The 22,068-nt window shown below is 44.7% G+C and overlaps 1 protein-coding gene and 1 long non-coding RNA gene across 9 annotated transcripts in view; both read left to right on the top strand.

Annotated features, from left to right (window-relative positions):
* On the top strand, window positions 1-1,483 carry LOC139364377 (uncharacterized). Of its 2 annotated transcripts, XR_011626156.1 has the most exons (4): window positions 1-261; window positions 688-780; window positions 1,033-1,141; window positions 1,251-1,483. It is a non-coding gene; the product is annotated as an uncharacterized lncRNA (long non-coding RNA). The 2 variants fall into 2 exon arrangements; XR_011626155.1 differs by lacking the exon at window positions 1-261 and having other exon boundaries at window positions 276-780.
* Window positions 1,484-8,355: 6,872 nt separating this feature from the next.
* The window catches only part of LOC105488303 (ubiquitin-conjugating enzyme E2 Q2-like), a 33,518-nt gene continuing 19,805 nt past the window's right edge, over window positions 8,356-22,068 (top strand). For 2 of the 7 annotated variants that reach the window (XR_011626152.1, XR_011626153.1), the window contains exons 1-6: window positions 8,362-8,700; window positions 8,815-9,173; window positions 10,220-10,276; window positions 10,897-10,945; window positions 18,147-18,251; window positions 20,640-21,516. Coding sequence is in view for 4 of the 7 variants with exons in the window: in XM_071100670.1 (XP_070956771.1) it covers window positions 8,530-8,700; window positions 8,815-9,173; window positions 10,220-10,276; window positions 10,897-10,909 (600 nt within the window). In the remaining 3 variants the exon portion in view is untranslated. Of the gene's footprint in view, window positions 8,701-8,808; window positions 9,174-10,120; window positions 10,277-10,896; window positions 10,946-12,751; window positions 16,638-18,146; window positions 20,504-20,639; window positions 21,517-22,068 lie in introns of those variants that run through there. The other 5 variants (XM_071100671.1, XM_071100672.1, XR_011626154.1 and 2 more) reach the window with 4 other exon arrangements.

Below are 22,068 nucleotides of genomic sequence, written 5' to 3'. Positions count from 1 at the left end.
TAGTTACTGCTGCAGACCCAGCTCCTGGACCAGCTGCAGCAGCAGGAAGCTCAGGGCAAAGCGGTGGCTAAGATGGCCCGCCAAAAGTTGCAGGAGACCCTGGGGAGGGAGTTGCTGAGGACAGGGCCCCGAGAGGGACAACCTGGCAACCTCCGTGCCTTCTCACCCTCTTTCCTGGCCTCTTAGGAGCACCTGGAAGCTACCAGCCAGCAGAAACAGCAGCTAAAGCCCAGTTGAGCCTCATGGTTCTCCCTGGGGAAGGTACGGGAGACCACACGGAGGAAGAGGCGAGAGCCCCGGGAGGAAAGGGGGACTGTTAGCAGCATAGGATTGAGGAGTTGGAAGAGACCTTTAAGACAGCTGGTCATTATGCCGACCGGGTGTCCGCGCTAAGTTCGGTATCAATATGGTGACCTCCTGGGAGCAGGAGGCCATCAGGTTGCCTAAGGATGGGAGAACTGGCCCAGGTCAGAAAGGGAGCAGGTCAGGTCTCCCGCACCAATCGGTAGTGGGACTGTGCCTGGGCAGTATAGCAAGATCTTGGTTCTTAAAAGTAATAATACAGAACAGCTCATTCCCCTCTGGGAATGGGCTGGCTCAGGGCTACACAGTGAGGGTGGGGGCAGAGGTGGGCCCCCAGTACTTCCCTTGTTGGGTTGTCTGAGGACCCTTCTGGCCACTCCCTAGAAGAGATGGAGGAGGACATCTGGACAGTGAGGAGGAGGAGGCACCTCAGCCCATGCAGAACATCCCAGAGGACCGGGAGAGCTGGGAGGTCAGGTGAGCCTGACTTTCCCTGCCCCTACTTTGTCACCTTCCTCGGTGGTCCCTCCCAGATCCCCTTATGTTCTTGGTTTCCCTACCTTCTGATCTGTGGACTTTCACTCCTTCCGGGAGCCAGTGGTCAAACACCATTTCACCTGTGACCAACAGGTGCACACTCTGAGCCCCAAGGGAAGGGGTTGCGCTCCACCTCCCTGCCCCGGTTGTTCTGTGTATGTCCCTACAAGAATACTCACCTCTTGCCTTCAGGTGACATTTTTCAACGATGCTGGAGCCAATGCCCAGGAATAGCAAAGGGTGTGCTGCCAGCCCCTGGCTCACCCGGTGGCTTCATCCCAGAAGACCCCAGGGACTGGGGGTGAGTCTGTGTGTGGGGAGACCCACCGAGCCCTGCAGGGGGCCATGAACGGTGTGGGTGGGGCAAGGCAGGTGGTTCCTGAGATGTGACCACATTATTTTGGCTTCAGGACGACTTTATGGAGGAGAAGGTGGACATGAAGGAGCATGCGGAGAAACTAGAGCTTTCACTTCACTTTTACCTGACACATATAAATGACTAGGAATGACCTTCAGATAGTGTTTAGCGTCTGTAACCTATCTGGCAATAATGTGTTCATCAGGGACCTCTGGATTAAATCACATACTGGCATATTTAAGCTGAATGTCAGTCTGAAAAATAAATGTGCTATATTACCTGAAATACCACTCTTTGTGTAGGAATTTTGTCATATGTTTAAGAAAAAGCTAAAAAGAATGGAAATCCTGTGACAATAACTTAAGTCTTTCTTCAAAGTGCATGCAGTCATTTACAATACCTCATTCAGCCAAGTATTTGTTCTCTTCCTCATTCAGTATAAGGCAGCTTTCAATTTGCGTAGAAGGCAACATTAGAAGGTTAGAGTTCAGCAGAAACAGAATTTTAAAATGTGAGTTCAAACTAAATAAATGGGAATTTCTGTAGGAAGTGAAGAATCAAAATATCGGCCGGGCGCGGTGGCTCACGCCTGTAATCCCAGCACTTTGGGAGGCCGAGGCGGGCGGATCACAAGGTCAGGACATCAAGACCATCCTGGCTAACACAGTGAAACCCCATCTCTACTAAAGAATACAAAAAATTAGCCGGGCGTAGTGGCGAGCGCCTATAGTCCCAGCTGCTCGGGAGGCTGAGGCAGGAGAATGACGTGAACCCAGGAGGTGGAGGTTGCAGTGAGCCGAGATTGTGCCACTGCACCCCAGCCTGGGCGACAGACCAAGACTCCATCTCAAAAAAAAAAAAAAAAAAAAAGAATCAAAATATCAATTTAAAGACTGCAATATATGATAATTATTTTTAAAGTATTTGATTAAACCTGATACGTTTCTCTGAAATGAAAAAAATCAGTTCTAAAACCAAAGGTGAGTTTTATAAAACATGAAAATGTAAATCAGCCCTATCCATAATACTTTCTCTAAAACTTTATCTTACAGTCACTTTCAAATAACTATTCAAAAACATAACTGCTATAATAACATCGTGAAATAAGTTAAAACATTTTAAAATAGGAACACTGTAGTGTAAAACAAAGAATCTAGGGGAAGGAAAAGTAGAGAGAGAAATGCCAATTCCAGTCCAAAGCTTTATTTGCCAAGTTTTCTTGGCAAATAATTTTACCAACTTATGATTTTTTGTAAACAGAATGTATAGTGGAAATACTGACTTTTGTCTAAAGTGGCATTATTGACTTCTGTGATGCTACTATAATGTAATAAATTATGAAATTGTTGCAAGGTGCTGTTTTTGCCTTAAAATTTTGTGTGTCTTGAAAACTATAGTGTTAAAGGTATTGAGACTGTGCAAATGTTGGGCACGCTTGTCATGAGATAATCAGTTTTTATTCTCACAAAATTGTAACTATGTAAGTGTGTTTATTAAAAGAACATAAACTAAAAAAGTTACAGGAATTAAAAGTTGTGGGATGGAAAAGTTATGGGATAAAAAATATGGTGGAAAAATTGTGGCAACAAGTCCAAAAAAAGTAAAAAAAAAAAGTTGCATGAAAGGTTTTTTAAAAAAGTTATGAGAAAGAAGTTACGGGAAAAAGTCATGGAATAAAAATAAATAAAAGCAAATAAAAATAAATAAAAGCAGGTCCCTATCAGCATAAGCCTGGAGAAATGGGTCTGGAGTCTTCACCCCACCATGTCCCTACAACCCCTTCCCAGTCACCTTTTTACCATTAGGTAGCAAGACAAGACGCCTGACTAATGGAGAGAAAAAAACAGACCCTTTACTACCTTGACCAAGGCTGAGTCCTTACATTTCTGGATGATGATGTTTGTTATTTAAGAGCCAGAGGTTGATAGATTTGGTTTGTTTGCAGGAGGTCAGATGGCCTCCTTACTCTCACCAAGGCAACTTTTCTCTCGGGGGCGCTCCCATCTTCTTATTCAGAGAGGCATCTGAGGCGGGACAGTGGAGCTAACTGTAGACCAGGCGAGGGCACAGGCTGCTAGGGGTGACCCACCCTTCCCCCATGTATATACTGTATCTGTGTAACATTCTGTATGTATCGTACCTAGTGGAGGTTGCAACTGGCACATGAAGAAGAGGTTCTGATAGTTATTTGCAGCTGGGAAACTTATTTATTGCTAGCATAGGAGCGAGGAAGGAGGTGGGGATGGAGTCATGGCTCCCCGGTGATGGGACTCCTGTTTTCTTTGCTTTTTATTTGGGAATAAATGGATTTAGCTATACTGCTCAGCCTGGTATGTTCCCATTTCCCTCAGTGGGTCCTGCAGTTTGTCCCATTGAAAGAGGAGCCCCAGAGTGTCTGAGCATGCCCAGTTGGGCTGTTGGGAATCTTCCAGGCCTGTTGCCTGGATGCTGCCTGGTGACACCTGGTGGGTTTCACGGGGACTGCCATGGTGCCTAATGGGCACAGTGCAGCCCTGACAGCCAACAGGTTCAGAAGACTGATCTAGCTGTGGCCGGGAAGACAACACCAGCACCCGAGGGCACTGACTTTCACCCACCCCAGGTGTCTACCATTCTGTCCCCCTGCCTCCCTCTCCTGTCTGCACCGGGTGGCCTGTCTGTCCCTCCAGAGTGCAGGCTGCCCCGCAGGCTTCCTCCAGGTTGAGTTCACGGCCCTGCCCCCTAGTGGCCAGATCCGGCTTCACAGGATAAGAACCAGCTAAGCTCCAGGGACTTTCTAGGAAAAGTGTCCCTTGGAAAGGGTGTGACCTTTTCACCGCTCCCAAAAGCACCCTAAAAATGGCTTGGACTTTTCCCTCCCCTGAGCTCCACAGAGAGCACAGCGAGCAGAGGACACATTCTCTGTCATCCAGAAATGAGTTGGAGTCTCAGCCGAGGGACAGCAGGACTGGAAGACTGTCAGTCCACACAGCTGCCTGCACAGCACCCCCATGCTTGCCCAGGAGGTGGGAAGGATGGCGGGGGCTGGCTGTCCACAGGCCGGGCATGACAGGGAGGCTCCCTGGAGGTGGTGCCCTTTTGAGGGGCAGTGTCAGGAGACAGCTTCCTCTTGTTGGGCCACAAGTCTCCACAAGGACAGCACGAGGACTGATTCCCAGTGCTAGAGGCCAGGCAGTTGGCCACGTGTGTGTGTGTGTTTGTGTGTGTGTGTGTGTGTGTGTGTGAGAATTTATAGCTATTTACAGAACAGGGCAGGGACATACCACAGAGGGGGCACAAGTTTTCAGCAATGGTCACAGCTGGATGTGGCAGCTCACCACTACAACAGACTAAGTCACAGATGAAGGGGGCTGGCTTTGGGGCTGGGGGAGCCACTGTCAAGTCACAGGGCACCCACCCAGGCAGGCTTGGAAAGGGAGGTCTCTGAGAAGAGGAGGGATCTGTTCAGAGGTCGAAGGGGGGCCTGGGGCTCTCAGGACGGGATGGACTTGCCTGACCCAATCAGCTGGCATTGGAGAGAGCGCAGAGAGAAAACAGGTTAGAGAAAAGCCAGAGCTGGTGAGGCAAGGGCAGAGCATGGGTGCACCATAGCAGCTGTGAGAGGGCTGGAAAGGGGAGGGTGTAAGTGTGGGCATGGCAAGGTTCTTGGAAAAGAGAGGCTGGAAGGGAAAGGGGAGGAAGATGGAGGGAGAAGCCAGAGCTTCATAGGTAGTGCCCGGGGGCTGTGGCGGCCCTCCCCACCCCACACATGCTGACCTCTCTCATGGCACCCAGGCAGTCCACCCACAGTTCAGACCAATGCCAGCCCCCAGGACTTCCCTCTTCTCTGGTCACCCTGTCTTCCAACCCACTGGGCCAGGGCCACCCCTTGCTTGGGGAGCCCCACCCAACAGCCACCAGGCCTGATAGAGAAGGAACACTGCTTGAAACAAAATGGTGAAACTATAAGGGGATGGCTGGCTGAAGTGAGCGCCAGAGGCCCCTCTGGGTAGTCAGAAAGCCCAGTGTCCTCTGAGGGACCCAGGGGAAGGCAAGGAGGACAGGTAGCTGGATGCCACTGGACATAGACTTATAAGTCTAAGAGGGGAGCCTCAACTGGTAGGCAGGGGGCTGCAGGTTGCATAGGTGAGGCTGGGCCCATCCTGCTCAGAAAAGCAGAAGAGGAAGAGTCCATGACAGGACAGGCAGGTGGGCTCGCTAGGCGGAGCTCGGCTGGGCCAGCAGGCACTGTGGTCTCCTTGGCTGAATAGCACAGGCGACCCCTAGGAGCAACAGGCCAAGGTGAGTGAGCCTGCTGGTTGGCGGTAGTGCTTCAGTGGGGGCCAGGGACCCTGCCTTCAGTCCACACTAGCAGCTATGATGGTACCTGGGAGGGAGGGAAGGGGGCTGTGTGTCCCTGCCTGGTCTGTGAAGTGTGTTGTGGGATGACCGTGTGTATGGGACTCTCAGGCTTTTATCCTCGATCACCACTGGATTGCTGACAGATAGAGGACACGGGATCCTATCACCCTTAATCTGCAGTAGATTTGGCTCTCGGCACTCCCAGGCTGGGAGCTGGATACCTGCCCTGGCAGCATGATTCAGACTGCATGACAGGTACAGCATGCCCAGGATGATGTGCCTAGGCCTCTGGCGGCCTCAGAGTCCAGCACTACACACAACCCGCTCCAAGTTCCCAGCCCCTACACCATAAACCATGAGCTCTGTGTCCTCTCTGATGGTTCCATGTCTGCCAGTTTGGGCATGGAGCCTGTTCTAAGAGCCGCCAGGCTCAGCCATGGGGACCTTGAGCAGTGGCACTGAGTCCCATGGCTCGCAGGAAGGGAAGTGAGACAGCCAGCAGCACAAGGACAGAAAGAGGAAAGAGCAAGTCTGCAGCTCCAGAAGGGAGGGGCAGGGAGCCTGGTTCTGAGGTCCCAGGTGTGCCCCCCGTGTGGAGCTGGGGCAGCGGGGCGGGCAGACCTTTCATGCAGTAGGCAGCAAAGCATGTACCTACCAAGGCTGACGCTCCTCAGGGAACACCGATAATGATTCTGAAAGACAGCATCAAATCACATGGCAAGTCACACGCATGAGTGGGGCAGGCCTGAGGGTGGGGGACACACATGCACACGCTGGAGTGTGCACACACATACTGTGAGGCCCCACGGCCTGCATGCACACACTAACACACATGCCCACAAACAACACGCATACGCCGCCTTCCCCACCACCTCCAGGTGCCCAGCACCCTCACCGGCCCGCATGTGCCGCATGGATCTGGGACGTGCAGCCACACGGCACACTGAAGCACATGCGTGGGCAGAGTCACAACACAGATGCTCGCCCACACACAGAGGCATTTGCACCAGCTCCCTGCACACTCATGCCTGGTGTGCTCAGAGGACCACCCACGCTGCTCATGGAGACGGGGCTTGCTCACTAATGTCCAGCTGTCATTTCTCCACCTAAGAGCCTTCCATGGCTCCCTACTGCCTACAGCATTGAACCCCAACAAGTCATACTCTTCAGACTTTGAAGGTTCTCCACCGTATGCCCCACCTTCCCCACAGAGCTCTTCCTCATTCTGTCTCTGTTCCCTGCTTTGGCCGGGGGCTATCCTCGATGCGACCCACACTACACCTCTGCCCATGGCAGCTTTTTACCCAGTTATCCTCCAATTCCTCACCACGGAAGCCTATCTCAGTCATGCCCCGGACTGCATTGAAGCCAGCCTGCCTTGAAGAAGCCCTCCCAGACTGCCCTTTTCCCCAAGGTAGGGTCATGATTTGTCAAAAGTTTAGCGTGTGTTAGCAAGACTGGAGTCGGAGCAGGCATCAAACCTTACATCCCACATGTCACACTTCACCATAGACCTGGGTGCCAAATAGTCTGAAGAGTCTGAACTCACATTGGCAGTTAGCAAAGTGCTCCTACGGCTGCATCTGCAGTTAATACAGCATCTCTATGGCCACTGCCTCCCTGGATCTCCACAGCCATCCTCAGAGAAAGGCAGAACATCATCATTTGATAGAGGAGATACTGGGGCTCTCGGAGGGAAAGGGACTTGCCTAAAGCCCCAGGATGAAGCAGCAAATCTGGACTCTCACAGACAGCCTAGAGCTGCCAGCATTCCCTTAAGATCTGTGCCCTCGGGCCTGGCTTAATTTTTTCCTCTCCAAAGAGCCATTTGTAGCGACAGAGGTTGGCAAAGCCTGACTCATTTCTGGATGCCAGTTCCTTTGCCTGACTTTCAGTGATTCCTACCTTACCCTGGGGTTTTGTGTTTCTTGTCTCAATACTATCATTTCTCATTCCTCCACAAGTTGAATTGCTCACTCCCACCACTTGAAGCATGCTCTTCTTGACACAGTTAACTCTAGGCACATGGTTGGTGCTTAAAAGAAAAAAAGAGCATTATGACAATTTCATTGATTAACAAAAGTGATGGCTCCACTACAAAGTAAAGTCGATACTGCCTCGGCCTCTGAGTTCAAGAGGCTTTTAGACAAATGGCTCTGAGCTAAAACATGAGCATGCACGCATCCGCATCTGTCTCGGTCTGTTGAGATAATCTGGATGCTTAGTTGTTATCCTTGAGCATTTTCCTGCCTCATTAATGCATGTGTAGCCAGCACAACAATAATGTGCTAATAATGGCTAAAGCTGAGGGCTTTCCTAGGCCAGGCAGTGGCATGAAAAACTTTAACGTGGCCTTTAAAACTTTAACCCCTAAAGCTGAGGACTTTCCTGAGCCAGATAGCGGCTGTAAAAACTATAAAGTTTTCACATAGACTCTCCTTGAATAATTTCTGTTTTTCAGATCAAGAAACTGAGACTTACTATCACATTTGGGATTTAGTTTAAAAAAAAAAAAAAGAAAGAAAGAAATTGAGGCTTAAAGCCGTCAAGTATTTCAAAGCCAGCAAGTGGCTAAATCAGAACTTGAACCCAGGCAGTCTAGCCCTGGGATCCTGTGCCCTTACCCAGTATCCAGTGGCGGCTACACAAAACTAACGAGTACATGTTTTCAACTATAGTTTAAGGGGGTGACAAAGTTTTCACTATATTTTATGTAGGTGACTTTCAGTTTGGGGGTATTCTACTTACACAATCTATTCAGCTGGATATTAACTGAGAACAAACAGAAACTAATGAACTCTGAAAAACATAAAACGTGAGCAACATGATGTCACTGCAAAAGACAAAACAGCACATAGCCTTCTGCTGACTCTATTTTGCTGACAGTCCATGAGCAAATACTCAACCTGAACTCAGCAGTGCTGTTCTCTTGGGAGACACACACACACACACACACACACACACGCACACACACACGAGTTGGTGGTTTTATGCACCGCCCCCCCTCAACACACACCAGAGTTGGTGGTTGTGCCGCCCAGAGCCTCCAGTCCTTGAGTATGAGGAAAGAACCAGATGGCTCCAGCAGTGCTGGGTCAAGGCGAGGAGGGGGCAGCCCGAAGGGCGCGCATGCTCTGGACTGGTTGCACCAGCCGAAATGGGTGCCCACGGGCCGCCAGGGGATGAGGGGTGAGGGGTAAGGGGTGAGAGGGACGGGGGCGGGGGCAGCCTTTCCCAGGAGGTAACGGGGGCGGTGGTGCTGTTGCCCTTTTAAGCTGCGGCTTGACAGGAGTAGCGCCTCCCGTCGGTGGAGTCGGTTACAAGGGGAGCAACCGCCCAGGCCGCCACGCAGCTCCCCGGAAGGGCCTCGGTGCCCCTTGCCATTTTCCAGCCCTGCTCCGACTACAGTCGAGGCAGCGGGGAGAGGCGGAGCCGCGACAGCGCCACCGAGCGGTCCGCCCTGTGGTCGCGGCCATGACAGTGGCTCGGACCGGCTCACCTTCGGCGCCCTTCCCTCCGGAGATGAGGGTAAGATGTCCTTGTCAGGGTTCAAGGCCAAGCTGAAGTTGCTGGCCTCCATCTTCCACAAAACCAGGACCCGCCGCCTCAGCTCACCCTCCACTGCAACATCAAGGTGAGGTGCCCAGCGCGGCCTCACGGGGCAGGGCGAGGGCGGAGAGGAGGCGCCCGAAGTCCCGGGTCAAAGGGGAGCCTGTCCAGGAGAGGCCCCGTTTTCCCGGGCAGGGCGAGCGGGCCCCTTTCTCCCGCAACTGGCCCTCCCCGATCCCCGGGACTGCCGGAGGCTTGAGTGGAAGGAGGTGGAGGGGGCGTCTCTCTGACTCCTTGCGCGGGGCTGGCTTGGGGGTTGCTGGCACCTCTCGCCCCCGTCGCCGTCCCCCGAGGTGCGAACCCTCGTCGCCTGCAGCCCTTTTGGGGCCCATGATCGCCCTCAGTCAGCCGGCATGCTCCCCGGGATTGCGACGGGGCGTGGCAGAGCGGCTCCAGCTGTTGTTTGAGCCCAGGCAGGGGAGGGGAAAGGCCTTTAAGATTATTGGTTTTTTGACCAGGCGCAGTGGCTCATTCCCGTAGTGCTAGCAGTTTGGGAGGCTGGGGCTGGTGGATCACCTGAGGTCAGGAGTTCTAGACCAGCCTGGCCAACATGGTAAAACCCTGTCTCTACTAAAAATACAAAAGTTAGCTGGGCATGGTGGCAGGTGCTTGTTGAGATGGAGCCTCTCACTCTGTCGCCCAGGCTGGTGTGCAGTGGGATGATCTCGGCTTACTGCAGCCTCCTTCTCTTGACAGTCCATTGCTTCAAGCGATTCTCCTGCCTCAGCCTCCCGAGTAGCTGGGATTACAGGCGCCCGCCACCACGCCTGGCTAACTTTTGTGTTGTTTAGTAGAGACGGGGTTTCACCATGTTGGCCAGGCTGGTCTCAAACTCCTGACCTCAAATGACCCACCTCTGCCTCCCAAAGTTGTGGGACCCACCGCGCCCAGACCCAAGGCCCTTAAGTGTAAAGGCCTCATTCTTCAGTCAGGTTTTCCTTGTTCCTGCATGTTCAGCCAATCGTTTTTAAGTTTGTGTTTAAGGAGAAACTAACAATGAAAAGGGACTCCTTGAGGGAGGAAAAGTTGGAATGCAGCCTCTGGTGCTGTTCAAGCGATCCCTCTCCCCAGGGCCGTGCTGGCCGCTGCTGTGTTCTGGAAAGGCGCATTGTACCCTGGTTGCTGCAGGTAAGAGTCCTGTACAGGCACTCTGCCCGCTTTTCCTTACAGGCTTTTGTATCAGCTATTTTTCCCTTATAGAATGTGCCCCTGACAGCCACCCCCTAACCCTACCCAATTTGGCTTTGCATGTCTGACCATCAAGGCTCTTCTGGGTCATATTTAGTTCATGCTGATATTTCCCCTTCCTCCCCTCTTTCGTCCTTACTATTTTTGCTTTGGTCATGTTATGTTGTGTTCTGTAAGGCTTTAAAAATGTTTATAGTGGCAGGGGAGAATGTTTTATAATTATGCTTTGTGCTTTTTATCTCCCACTCAATAAATGCTTGGGAAAGATTTGTTTTATTGAATGTCTGAGCCTATTCTAGCTATCTTGTGCTTGAACAAAAATCTTAACTGCCTTGTAAGTTAACTGCTAAGACTTTGTCAAAAGTGCAGAGATAACATCAAGAACTTGTCATGGATAGTACAAAAAGGTCTCTAAGGGCTTGATGGAAGTCTGTAAATTGACTTCATATGAAAGAGAGTGTAAGAAGTGAAAATGTAAAGCATGACTGGAGAGTCGGAGTCATGAAGCCAGGGTCCCTTTCTCCAGATCCTTTGTAACAGTGTTATGTGATCTCTTCTAGAAGATCGTTCTGAAAGATAATGCCAGCTCGGAACCTAGGAAACCCTCCAGTGAGTTTCTGCAGCTTAGATGGTACAAATCCTCATTACACCGTTGCTTTCTCTGCCTCAGCTTGCTTACAATGATGTTCTCAGTATCTGTAATTGCTGTCTGTCTTTGAATCCTTAAGCATTTTTTTTAGATGACAGGGATATATGTGCATTTTTATTTTACCAAGTGTTAGAATTTCTACTCTGCTTTTGTGGGCTCTGGGTTAGCTACTTAGTTATTGTAAAATGATTAGCAGGGAAAACCGTGTGTGTCTGTGTCTGTGTCTGTGTGTGTATTTTAAGTTTATATTTTTTTTCAGAGGACTTAGAATTTCATTTTATATGATAATTCTGTCAATTTACTTTATTCTCCACCCCACATTTATTGAACAGCAAAGTATGAAAGTAATGTGTCGCATAACCGACCTTCAGAAGAATTACAACTGCTGTGTATCTGAAATTCATTTTATTATTATTATTATTATTATTATTTTGAGACAGAGTCTCACTCTATCACCGAGGCTGGAGTGCTGTGGTGCAGTCTTGGCTCACTGGAACCTCGGCCGCCCAGGTTCAAGTGATTCTACTGCCTCAGCCTCCTGAGTAGCTGGGATTACAGGCACCTGTCACCGCACCTGGCTATTTTTTGTAGTATTAGTAGAGATGGGTTTCACCATGTTGGCCAGGCTGGTCTTGAACTCCTGACTTCATGATCTGCCTGCCTCAGCCTCCCAAGGTGCTGGGATTACATGCGTGAGCTACCGCACCTGGCTGAACTTTCAAGAAGAAGTTTGTGCATCAGTTTTCAAAAAATCATGATATCAAAAGATAGCTGTGCCCTACATTTGGAAAGATACAAAAACACATACTGACAGGCATTTTTGCTTGCTGGTGCTTGAGGTAGAGCCACACATTGGTCTCAGTGGATTTATGGAGAAAAATAGATACAGAAAGTTATTTCTAAATAAGACCAAAAAATCCTTTCTTAAGCAGTGACAGGTAAAGAAGTTGTCCTGGCCAACCTTCAATTGTGTTGTCCTTGATTGAGACAGTTGTATGGTGGGGATGGTAGTGGTGATAAACTTCTTTGAAATTTGTGTGCTTATAGTAACCTTTGTGGTAGCTGTCACAGACAACTTCATCCTCACAGGCCTTAAAATTACTATAATACTAATAGAATGGAGAAGAAACAAAGGACCTGAATACTTAGATGCTTAAATAATTGTTCTGTGTTTTCATAAACGGTGAAAAAGAACAGTGTTAGAATCAGTTAAACATTCCATGTAAGGAACACTGCCTGAATTTATATTGCGATTTTTGAGCATCATTTACTGTTGAAAAACTGGCATATTGTAGGTCATATTTTAAAGACAAATAGAACACTTATCTTTTCAAGATGGTTATAAAGCTTAACCTTATCAAAATTACAATATGTAAAGCATATGCTTGAAAAATATTAATGCATAGGTTTAAATGTTGGTCATCATTTTAGTTGTCTTTCAAAATAGATTGTCTCTTAAATATTAAACTGAGCAAACATGGAACATGTTGTAGAGTTTGTGCTTAGGGTGAAGTTTCCTGGGGTGATGGATATTTTATAATATGGATAACAAAAACTTCTTATTTTAAGAAATTTAGAAAATTTTTAGGCAAAACTACAAAATCATACCAATAATTCTACCACTCAGAATGTACCACCACCAGAATTTTGTATCTTTCCAGTCCTCTGGTCATCTCTTTTCTCCTATGCTTATATGTGTTCCCTCTCCCTTAAAAAAATCAGATTTTTTTTTTTGTAATCTGCTTTTTCACTCAACAATATTGTAGATCCATGTCATAAGTTACTCCTCTACACAGTGCCTTCAGTTATTCTGTGGTTGTGTTGGATGACTATACCATCTAGTCATTCGTGTTTCCTGGTACTGAATACATAGAGGTGAGTGAGTGAGTGAGTGTGTGTGTGTGTGTGTGTGTGTGTGTGTTTTCTACCTTAACTAATGCTTTGGACATCAATAGGTAGAGCTAAATCCTTGAAACCTTCCAAGAGGTGGCTTTCAACTCTCATTGCTGAATTGATTTCTAGAGATGGAACAAATTATATTGTATGGAAAAAAATTTTTTTGAGATGAAGTCTCGCTCTTGTCACCCAGGCTGGAGTGCAAAGGCATGACCCTGGCTCACTACAACCTCCACCTCCCAGGTTCAAGTGATTCTCCTGCCTCGGCCTCCTGAGTAGCTGGGATTACAGGTGCCTGCCAGCATGCCCAGATAATTTTTCTATTTTTAGTAGAGATGAGGTTTCACCATGTTGGCCAGGCTGGTCTGGAACTCCTGACCTTGGGTGATCCACTCTCCTTGGTCTCTGAAAGTGCTGGGATTCAGGTATGAGCCACCACACCCAGCCTTTTTTTCTTCTAGGTACCAGCTTCTACTTATGAGATTGGTAAAAATGTTAGAAAGTGTGCAATGAAATGGGCATTCTCACAGTCATGGCAAAAAGTATAGTTATCTTTGACTTTCTAAAAAGCAGTCTGGCATTCTAGAAACTTGCCTAACCTCTTCCCATTTAGGCAAGATGAATTCTGACCACCCCTCAGTGGCCAATCTTGTCCCTGTGATTCCATATCTCCCAGAAAGAGAGGTCTAGTCTCAGGGAAAACCCAGATTTGCTTGGCTTAGCCCACCTGACAGCTAATCACTGGAAATGGGGTGGGCTGGTCGAGTCCTTTGGTCAGGTTTTGTGTCAAGAGAGGGATGTGGAAAGATGGGAGAGAAGTAGCAAAACTGGCCTCAATGGAACTAAGTAAGTTAACATAGAATGACAAAGGAATATTTCTTCCAAGGAAGAAATTCTAGGGAAGGAAGAAAGTGGAGGGGAAGGCAGCAGTTCTCAAAGTTTTGGGATCAGGATTCCTTCACACTCATAAAAATGTATTGATGGCCCAAGGAGCTTTTGTGTATGTAGGTTGTATCTATTGGTATTTATCACTAGAAATTAAATCAGAAATATTTAAAATATTCTTTAACAGCTCACCAAATATTGTTATAAATGCTTTTATGAAAAGAAAATTTCTAAACCCAAAGTAGTACAATCTTATATCTTTTGCAAATTTCTTTGATGTTTGATGTGTCATTTGCATCTGCATTCAATTTATTGTGTGATATTTGCTTGCAAAAATGTGAAGACAGGCCAGTCTCATACAGATAGCCATTTTAGATCATTGTGGATATTTCTTATTTTTTTATTTTTTTTGAGACGGGGTCTTGCTGTGTTGCCCAGGCTGGAATGCAGTGGTATGATTACAGCTTACTGGAGCCTCAGTCTCTGGGGACTCACGTGATCCTCCTAACTTAGCTTCCAGAGTAGTTGGGACTACACGTGTGTGCTACCACACCTAGCTAATTTTCTTTGTATTTTTTGTAGAGAGTAGAGACAGGGTTTTGGCATGTTGCCTTGGCTTCTTTTTTGATACTCCATCAAAACTTGATTTTTCTTGAACTTTGGATCTTTTACCTGGCATGATATTATAACATCATGCATTGGTCACTTTAAAAATAATGGTTCACCGAGATCTTCCATATGTTGAAACATTTGATTGTAAGGTATCAAAATACGTACATCAATATCACCATCCATCTCATCAGAATACTTTTGGAAAGTGATAGTGGATATACATTTTCTAAAATTCTAATTTTTTTCCAAAAGCTTGAGTTTTACTATTAGCAATTTTATTGTTGAATTTTATTATGGCCTCTCTGTTGTTTTGCCTTTTCTTTCAAGGGTCTGTAAGTCTGCAGTAAAAGTCAAAGGTATTCAAAAAGGAACTTTTGTTTCTGTTTTTAGTTTATAAGGAAATGTAACTTTCCATGTTGGAAAAATTTTTTAAAAAATTTTTTATTATAAAACACATGAGCAACCATTGTTGAGAAAATTTGCAAAGTACAGAAAAGAAAAAAGAAACAAAATAAAGTCTCCCATAATTTCTCTACCTAATATAACCACTATTGACAGTTGACATGATGGCCATTTTCTATCGGTATATGTTTTTTCTTTGCTGGTAAAATACATAACTTTTATACATATATTTAAATAACTGAGGTTGTATTGTGTATAGTTTTATGCTTTTTTTTTTTTTTTTTTTTTTTTTGAGATGGAGTCTTGATCTGTCACCCAGGCTGGAGTGCAGTGGTGTGATCTGAACTCACTGCAAGCTCCCCCTCCTGGGTTCACACCATTCTACTGCCTCAGCCTCCCCAGTAGCTGAGACTACAGGCACCCACCACCATGCCCAGCTTATTTTTTGTATTTTTTATTAGAGACAGGGTTTCACCGTACTAACCAGGATGATCTCAATCTCCTGACCTCGTGATCTGCCCGCCTCAGCCTCCCAAAGTGCTGGGATTGCAGGCATAAGCCACTGCGCCTGACCCTTTTATATTCTTTTAAAAAGTATTTACTGTATTTCCCCATGATGTCATAGTCTTTATATAAAAATAACAATCATTATTTTCAGTCAACATGATTGTTTACCTAAAAATATCCAAAGGAAACAACTGAAAAAAAAACAGTTTTTAAGATGACTGGTTAAAAGCTCATTTATATAAAAACCTATAGCCTTCCCAAATGTTAGCTATAATCACATAGAAGATATAGTGATGAAATATATTTTCAGGTATTTCAGCAAAAATTAAATATCTAGGAATAAACTTAGATGTGCAGGACTTTTATCAAGGACATGACAAAATTTTGCTGAGTGGAATCAAAGATTTGCATTCTATGTTCCTGGATGAGCAGATTTCACGTTATAAATATGTTAGTTATCACCATGTCTTCATATTAATTTATAAATGTAATTTCTGCTGGGCACAGTGGCTCATATGTGTAATCCCAAAAGTTTGGGAAGCTGAGGTGGGTAGATGACAATTAGCTGTGTGTCTGTGGCACACACTTGTAGTTCCAACTACTCCTGGGAGGATCACTTGAGCCTGGGATTCAGAGGTTGCAGTGAGCTGAGATCATGCCTCTGAACTCCAGCCTAGATGACAGAGTGAGACTCTGTCTAAAAAAAAAAAAAAAAAAAAAAGTAGTGAGTGTGTACATACATATTTACAAATTTCATACAAATTCCAGCAGATTTATTTTTGGCACTTGACGAAGTGACTCTAAAGTTTGTTTAGAAGAGTAAATAAAAAAAAAGTAATAAAGTATAGACTCTCAACCAGATATTAAATAAAATATTGTGGACTAGCCCTGGGCCAGACACATAAAGGCAATGGACATTTAGAACCAGAGTCATGCAAAAGAGAATTTAGTATAAGGAAAAGATGGTATTTTAACTTATTTGTCAAAATAAGTTAGAGTTGGTTTAAACACATCTATTCGGCCGGGCGCGGTGGCTCAAGCCTGTAATCCCAGCACTTTGGGAGGCCGAGACGGGTGGATCACGAGGTCAGAAGATCGAGACCATCCTGGCGAACACGGTGAAACCCCGTCTCTACTAAAAAATACAAAAACTAGCCGGGCGAGATGGCGGGCGCCTGTAGTCCCAGTTACTTGGGAGGCTGAGGCAGGAGAATGGCGTAAACCCGGGAGGCGGAGCTTGCAGTGAGCTGAGATCCGGCCACTGCACTCCAGCCCGGGCGACAGAGCGAGACTCCGTCTCAAAAAAAAATAAAAAATAAAATAAAATAAAATAAAATAAAATAAAATAAACACATCTATTCTGAAAATTAGAACAGAAGAACATCGGTCTGAAGATATTTTAAGAGTGAAGGCTGAGGCTGGGGACATTGGCTCACGCCTTTAATCCCAGCACTTTGTGAGGCCAAGGTGGGAGGATTGCTTGAGCCCAGGAGTTTGAGATCAGCCTGGGCAACAAAGCAAGACTCTCCCTCTCTCTAGATATAGACATACCTATAAATATACATATACAAATACAAAAAAAAAAAGAGTTAAGTTTTGTCTGGAGAGCCATGAAGATAAGAGGTAAAAATTAAAGGCTTGATGGACACATGTTTGCATCTCCAGCAAGGGGGTTGATGGGAACGAATGATAGACAAAGCTCCAATACTGCTACCTCCTTTTAGGAAGTTGCTTCTGAACATGTAAAGATAATAGTTTTATAATAGCAGAAATGAGTTATTTTTCAGTGTCTAAAACTTTACATGAGATACATACATAAACATGTTCATAAAGTTAAATGAAGTAGCATACAAAATTGGGCCTAGTGTTTTAAAAAGTAAATATATTTACATGAAAGAGAAAACAACTCACCTCCCACTCTTAGAGCCTCTGCCAGTTTACCATAGCCTAGTTTCTCGAGAGAATAAGCTACAAGTCTTCACCTTTTTTCACTGAGCTCATTATAATCTGGATTCTGCCTTCATCATGGTGCTAAAATTTATCTCCCAGTTGCCAAAACTGGTGGCTCCCTTCTTAGTCCCCAAAATGACCCCTCTGCAGTATTTTGATACTGTTGATTGTTCCCTTGTTGAAACATTCCTCCATTCTTAATGTCCACCAATAAAGAGTTGGTTAAATAAAAATTATAGTGTACATTTTATAACAGTTGTGGACCAAAAAAATGCAGCCATTCTTTCCATAGAGCATGTGCAAACTTCTAAGATATATTCAGTAAAAAACGTAAGGCATAAAATATTGTGTATAATCTGACCCCTTTAGTATACACTGTAAAAAATCTCTATGTCTGTGCTTGTTTCTACTTACTTTTTTTCTCCCCTGGTGGATACAGGAAATTCTGAATAGTAGAACACAATTAAAAAAAAAAAAATGTGTGTCTTCTCTGCCAGGACTTGTGATAATTTGGTATAAAAGACAAAAAAGGCATGTCCCTGTCCTCTTTTTCTTTATTTTTGGTAGCCTCATTAATACATTAATGCTCTCTTGTTTGAAGTTGTAAGTTTGTAAGGAAACAAGGTAGCAATGAGAAATTGGACAATGTCTGAAACTTCCTTCCTCTGTCTTTATTGTTGTCATTCTGCTAGGTATCAGTTGTAGTGATTATACCCCAAGCAAGAGTAACTTTCTTAAACTAGATGCTCCTGAAAATATTTTAAAGAGTTTTTATCAATCTGTAAGCTGCAGTTGAGCAGTAACAAACTTTTTTATTTCCTCCTGGATTGATTACCGTAGATATAACATTATTAATGTCTTCTAAGGGCTCTTTAACATAATGCTTATTTACTGAAATGTGTTTTGTAGTTTCATCAGCAATTGAAGTGGTTGATATGTGAACTCTGCAGATTATATAACCTTCTTAAACACCTGGATGTTGAGATGCCAGATCAACCACTACCCATGGGTCAGGTAAAGTAAAAATTCTCTAGTGTTCAAGAGATAAAATAAATTGTCTCAAGCAAAAGTCAAACTAGGATGATTTTTTTATTGCTCAACTTATTTAGAAGTTAGTTTTTCTGTTCCTATTGAATTGTTCTGTTTATTCTGTTTTAGATACTAAAAATAACCTTTTCATTCTTTGGAGCTGTTGGTATTTAGTATGACAGGCAACAATTGCCCTTTTCCCTAACACCAGCTTTTTGTTGTGAATATTCTTGGTGTCCATAAATGTTCTTGCTTCTTTCATTGTTTGTCTTTTCTCAATGAATTACCTTCACCTAGAAATGCCATCTCCTTAAGTCTGTCTATGCTTCTTAAGGACTTGCCCAAATGTTGTTTCCTGCAAGCGACAGAAATCTCCACTAGGTCACCACTACCCCTAACTTCTTCCTGGGTGTACCTATTTAGACATCAGTTATTGACATTTTAGTATAAGGATATTTCTTTTCATGGTCCTGCCTTTTGTTTTGCAGTGTCTTCCTCATAGTAGTAACTTTTAATTTAAAAAAACTCTGTCATATCCCTTTCTCTGAGATCTCCTTCTCTTCCAAAGCCTTTGGCTCCTCTGTGCCCACTTTGGCATGGTTGTTCTTTGGGTTGGCTGTGCAGATGTCATCTTGAGGTTTTTCTCATCTGCTCTCCTAGAGTAGATCCATTGTTTCCTGGATCCCATGTCATCTTTCTTGGCTTTCCCTTTGTCATTTTCCCTGACTATGTCCTCCAGTAAAACCCAAAGGAAGCATAGAGTGGCATATTTTCTGATCTCTAGCTTCTGAAAAAAAAATGCAATGCAGTGTTTGGATTTTGGAGTCAGTCGAGATAGATTTGAATCTTGGTTCTACTACTTATTAGCTGTATGCCCTTGGGCTGATTCCCTAAGTGCTCTATGCATCAGTTTTCCATTTGCAAAATGAGGGAGCCAGCAATAGTATTAGTACCTATGTTTCTAGGGCGCTATGAGAATTAAATGAGTTGGAACGTGTAAACCATTTAGAACAGTGCCTGGTGCATAGCACATCCCCATCACTATTCACTTTTGTTATAATCTACCCTTACACTTGATTGATAGTTTGGTTGATTATGTATTTCTAGGTTGAGGATAATTTTGCCTTAGAATTTCAAAGTCTGTGCTGTTGTCTTCTAACCAGTCATGGTGGTGAAGCCTCATGTCATCCTGAGTGTCACTCATTTAGGTATGACTTTCTCTCTGGAAGCTTTTAGGATTTTGTCTTTTCCTTGGTGAGCTGAAATAGCACAACATTGTACTTAGGTCTTTTTTCATTCACTGTGCTGGGTACACCGAATGGATAGGCCTATGGATAGGCTCTTTCAAAGTTGGAATCTTGAATCTTGTCATATTTTTGTTAACTTTCTCCTTTCCATTTTATTTGATCATTTTGAGGCATCTGTTAATTGGATTTTAGACCTCTTGTCTTGACTCTTGTATCTCATGTTATTTCTAATTTTTTTTTAAATTTTAAATTCTGGAATTTTTTCTTATCTTTTGACTTGTAGGAAATGTTATTTGGACAGTCAAAACTTTAAGTTTTGTTTTGGTTATTTATTGTTGCTTAACCAATTTTCCCAAAACTTAATGGCATAAAACTACACATTTATCTCTCTGTCACTACTATATGGGTTAACTGGTGATAGCTGGACAGTTTTTCTGCTGGTTTCATTTGGCATCTCTCACTGTGTGGTTAGACGGTATCAGGGACTGGTCATCTGGATACTCAGCTGCAGTGGAATGTCTGAGACAGCCTCTTCACCCACAGGTCTGCCGCCTTGGTGTTTCTTCATGTGGCCTTCCTCTCTGCCTAGCATCTCGTGCTCTGAGGCCTCTTCATGTGGCTTCTCTTTCTCCAAGAAGATAGTCAGTACTTATTTTGGCTTCCAGAAGCACACAAGTGGACCTGCCAGGTGTTCTTCAGACTTAGACCTGGAAAGGTCCAGTGTCATTTCCAGCACATTCTCTAGGCTAGAGTGAGTCTTGGGGCCAACACAGATTCACTGTGGGATGGGCCTGTCCAAGGACATGATGACAGGAGGTGTGGCTCATTGGGGACCAACTCCCAAGATGAACCCTGAGTTCTAAGAACTTTTTCTTTTCTGATTATTCCTTATTCATATTCTATTTTTGTTTTATTCATGTAATATATTCACAAGTGTCTTTATGAAGTGATTTTGACACTCTTTTGTCTTCTCCCTAGCATCTCTTTGTTCTTTAATAAATTTTTTCTTAGTTTATTATTTGTCTTATTTTTCTTTTTAAAGCCTTTCCTTAAATTTTATCTATTCTATGTTGCTTATCATTTGTAGTCTTCTTTTTTTTTTTTTTTTTTTTCTGTTTTGAGACAGAGTTTCACTCTTGTTGCCCAGGATAGAGTACAAAGGCGTGATCTCGGCACACCGCAACCTTTGCCTCCTGCGTTCAAGTGATTCTCCTGCCTCAGCCTCCTGAGTAGCTGTGATTACAGGCATGTGCCACCATGCCTGGCTAATTTGTGTATTTTTATTAGAGACAGGGTTGCTCCATGTTGGTCAGGCTGGTTTCCAATTCCCAACCTCAGGTGATCTGCCCACCTAGGCCTCCCAAAATGCTGGGATTAAAGGCCTGAGCCACAGTGCCCGGTCTGTGTGTTTTTTTTTTTAAATTCCTTTTTTTGTTCATTCATATCTGAGAGAGATACTAAAAGACTGGGAGGCTGGGTGTGTCAGCTCACACCTACAATCTCAGTACTTTGGGAGACTGATGTTGGAGGATCACTTGAGCCCAGGAGCTCAAGACTAGTTTGGGCAATGTTGTGAGACCCGATCTTTACAAAAAATAAGTGAAAATAATAGCCAGGTGTGGTGACACCCACGTGTAGCCCCAGCTACTTGGGAGGCTGAGGCAGGAGGATCGCTTGAGCCTGGGATGTTGAGGCTGAAGTGAGCTGTGATCATCCTGCTGCATTCCTGCATTCCAGCCTGGGTAAAAGAGCAAGACCCTATCTCAAAAATAAAAAATATATAAATTAATTAATTAAATAAATAAGTACTAATAAAAAAATTAAAAAATTGATTGGGAATTCTTCATGGCCAAGATTTGGCAACTGATAGCTTTTAGGGGGAATATATGCTGATTCCTGATTGTTTTCCTCTAACGCTCTTTCTTATCTCCCGGTGCAATCATAAATGATGGCTGGAACTACTCCATTCCTCTGGAGATGAAATCTGCATTCTCTTGTCTGAGGTAGATATGTTTGCTTGGGTTCTGCTTAAGGAGATGGGGGAGAACAGTGCATTTCAGTGCCTGAAAAATGTGTTCTCTATATAGGCTTTTGGTTAATCTCTGTTTTCAGTCTTGCCTGTCAGTCCCACCCTCGGGGATACCTGGTGTCTGAGTCGAGAACCTTTCTAGGTTGCTGTGGGACAAATTAGCTTCCTTGTTATCGGTATCCCCCTGACCTCCACTTTTGTTTGCTTTGCTCGACTAATTAACCATTTTCCATTTACTGTCATTGTCTAATGGAGGTGAATTCTCTTCTGTTGGTAATCCCATTTCTTTTTTTGTAATTGTGTGTTTATATAATGTTTCTTCTTCACTGTATTTCTAGAGGAGCCTCAGGACAAAGAGCAGATGGTGGAAATATGTGTTCAGTGTTCAGTTTTTTTCTGTAAGACATTTGCAAATTGTGTTTTTCACGAAATATCACAGGGACTTAATGCATATAGAGCTACCTTGTATTTCATGATTGTGCCTACAATTCTATGGAGAAATATAATTTGTGAATTACCTGATGAA

The sequence above is a fragment of the Macaca nemestrina genome, chromosome 7, assembly GCF_043159975.1.
Source record: "Macaca nemestrina isolate mMacNem1 chromosome 7, mMacNem.hap1, whole genome shotgun sequence".
NCBI classification, from domain to species: Eukaryota; Metazoa; Chordata; class Mammalia; order Primates; family Cercopithecidae; genus Macaca; species Macaca nemestrina.
Note: the sequence above shows the minus strand (reverse complement) of the source record. Positions and strands in the feature narration are given on the sequence as shown.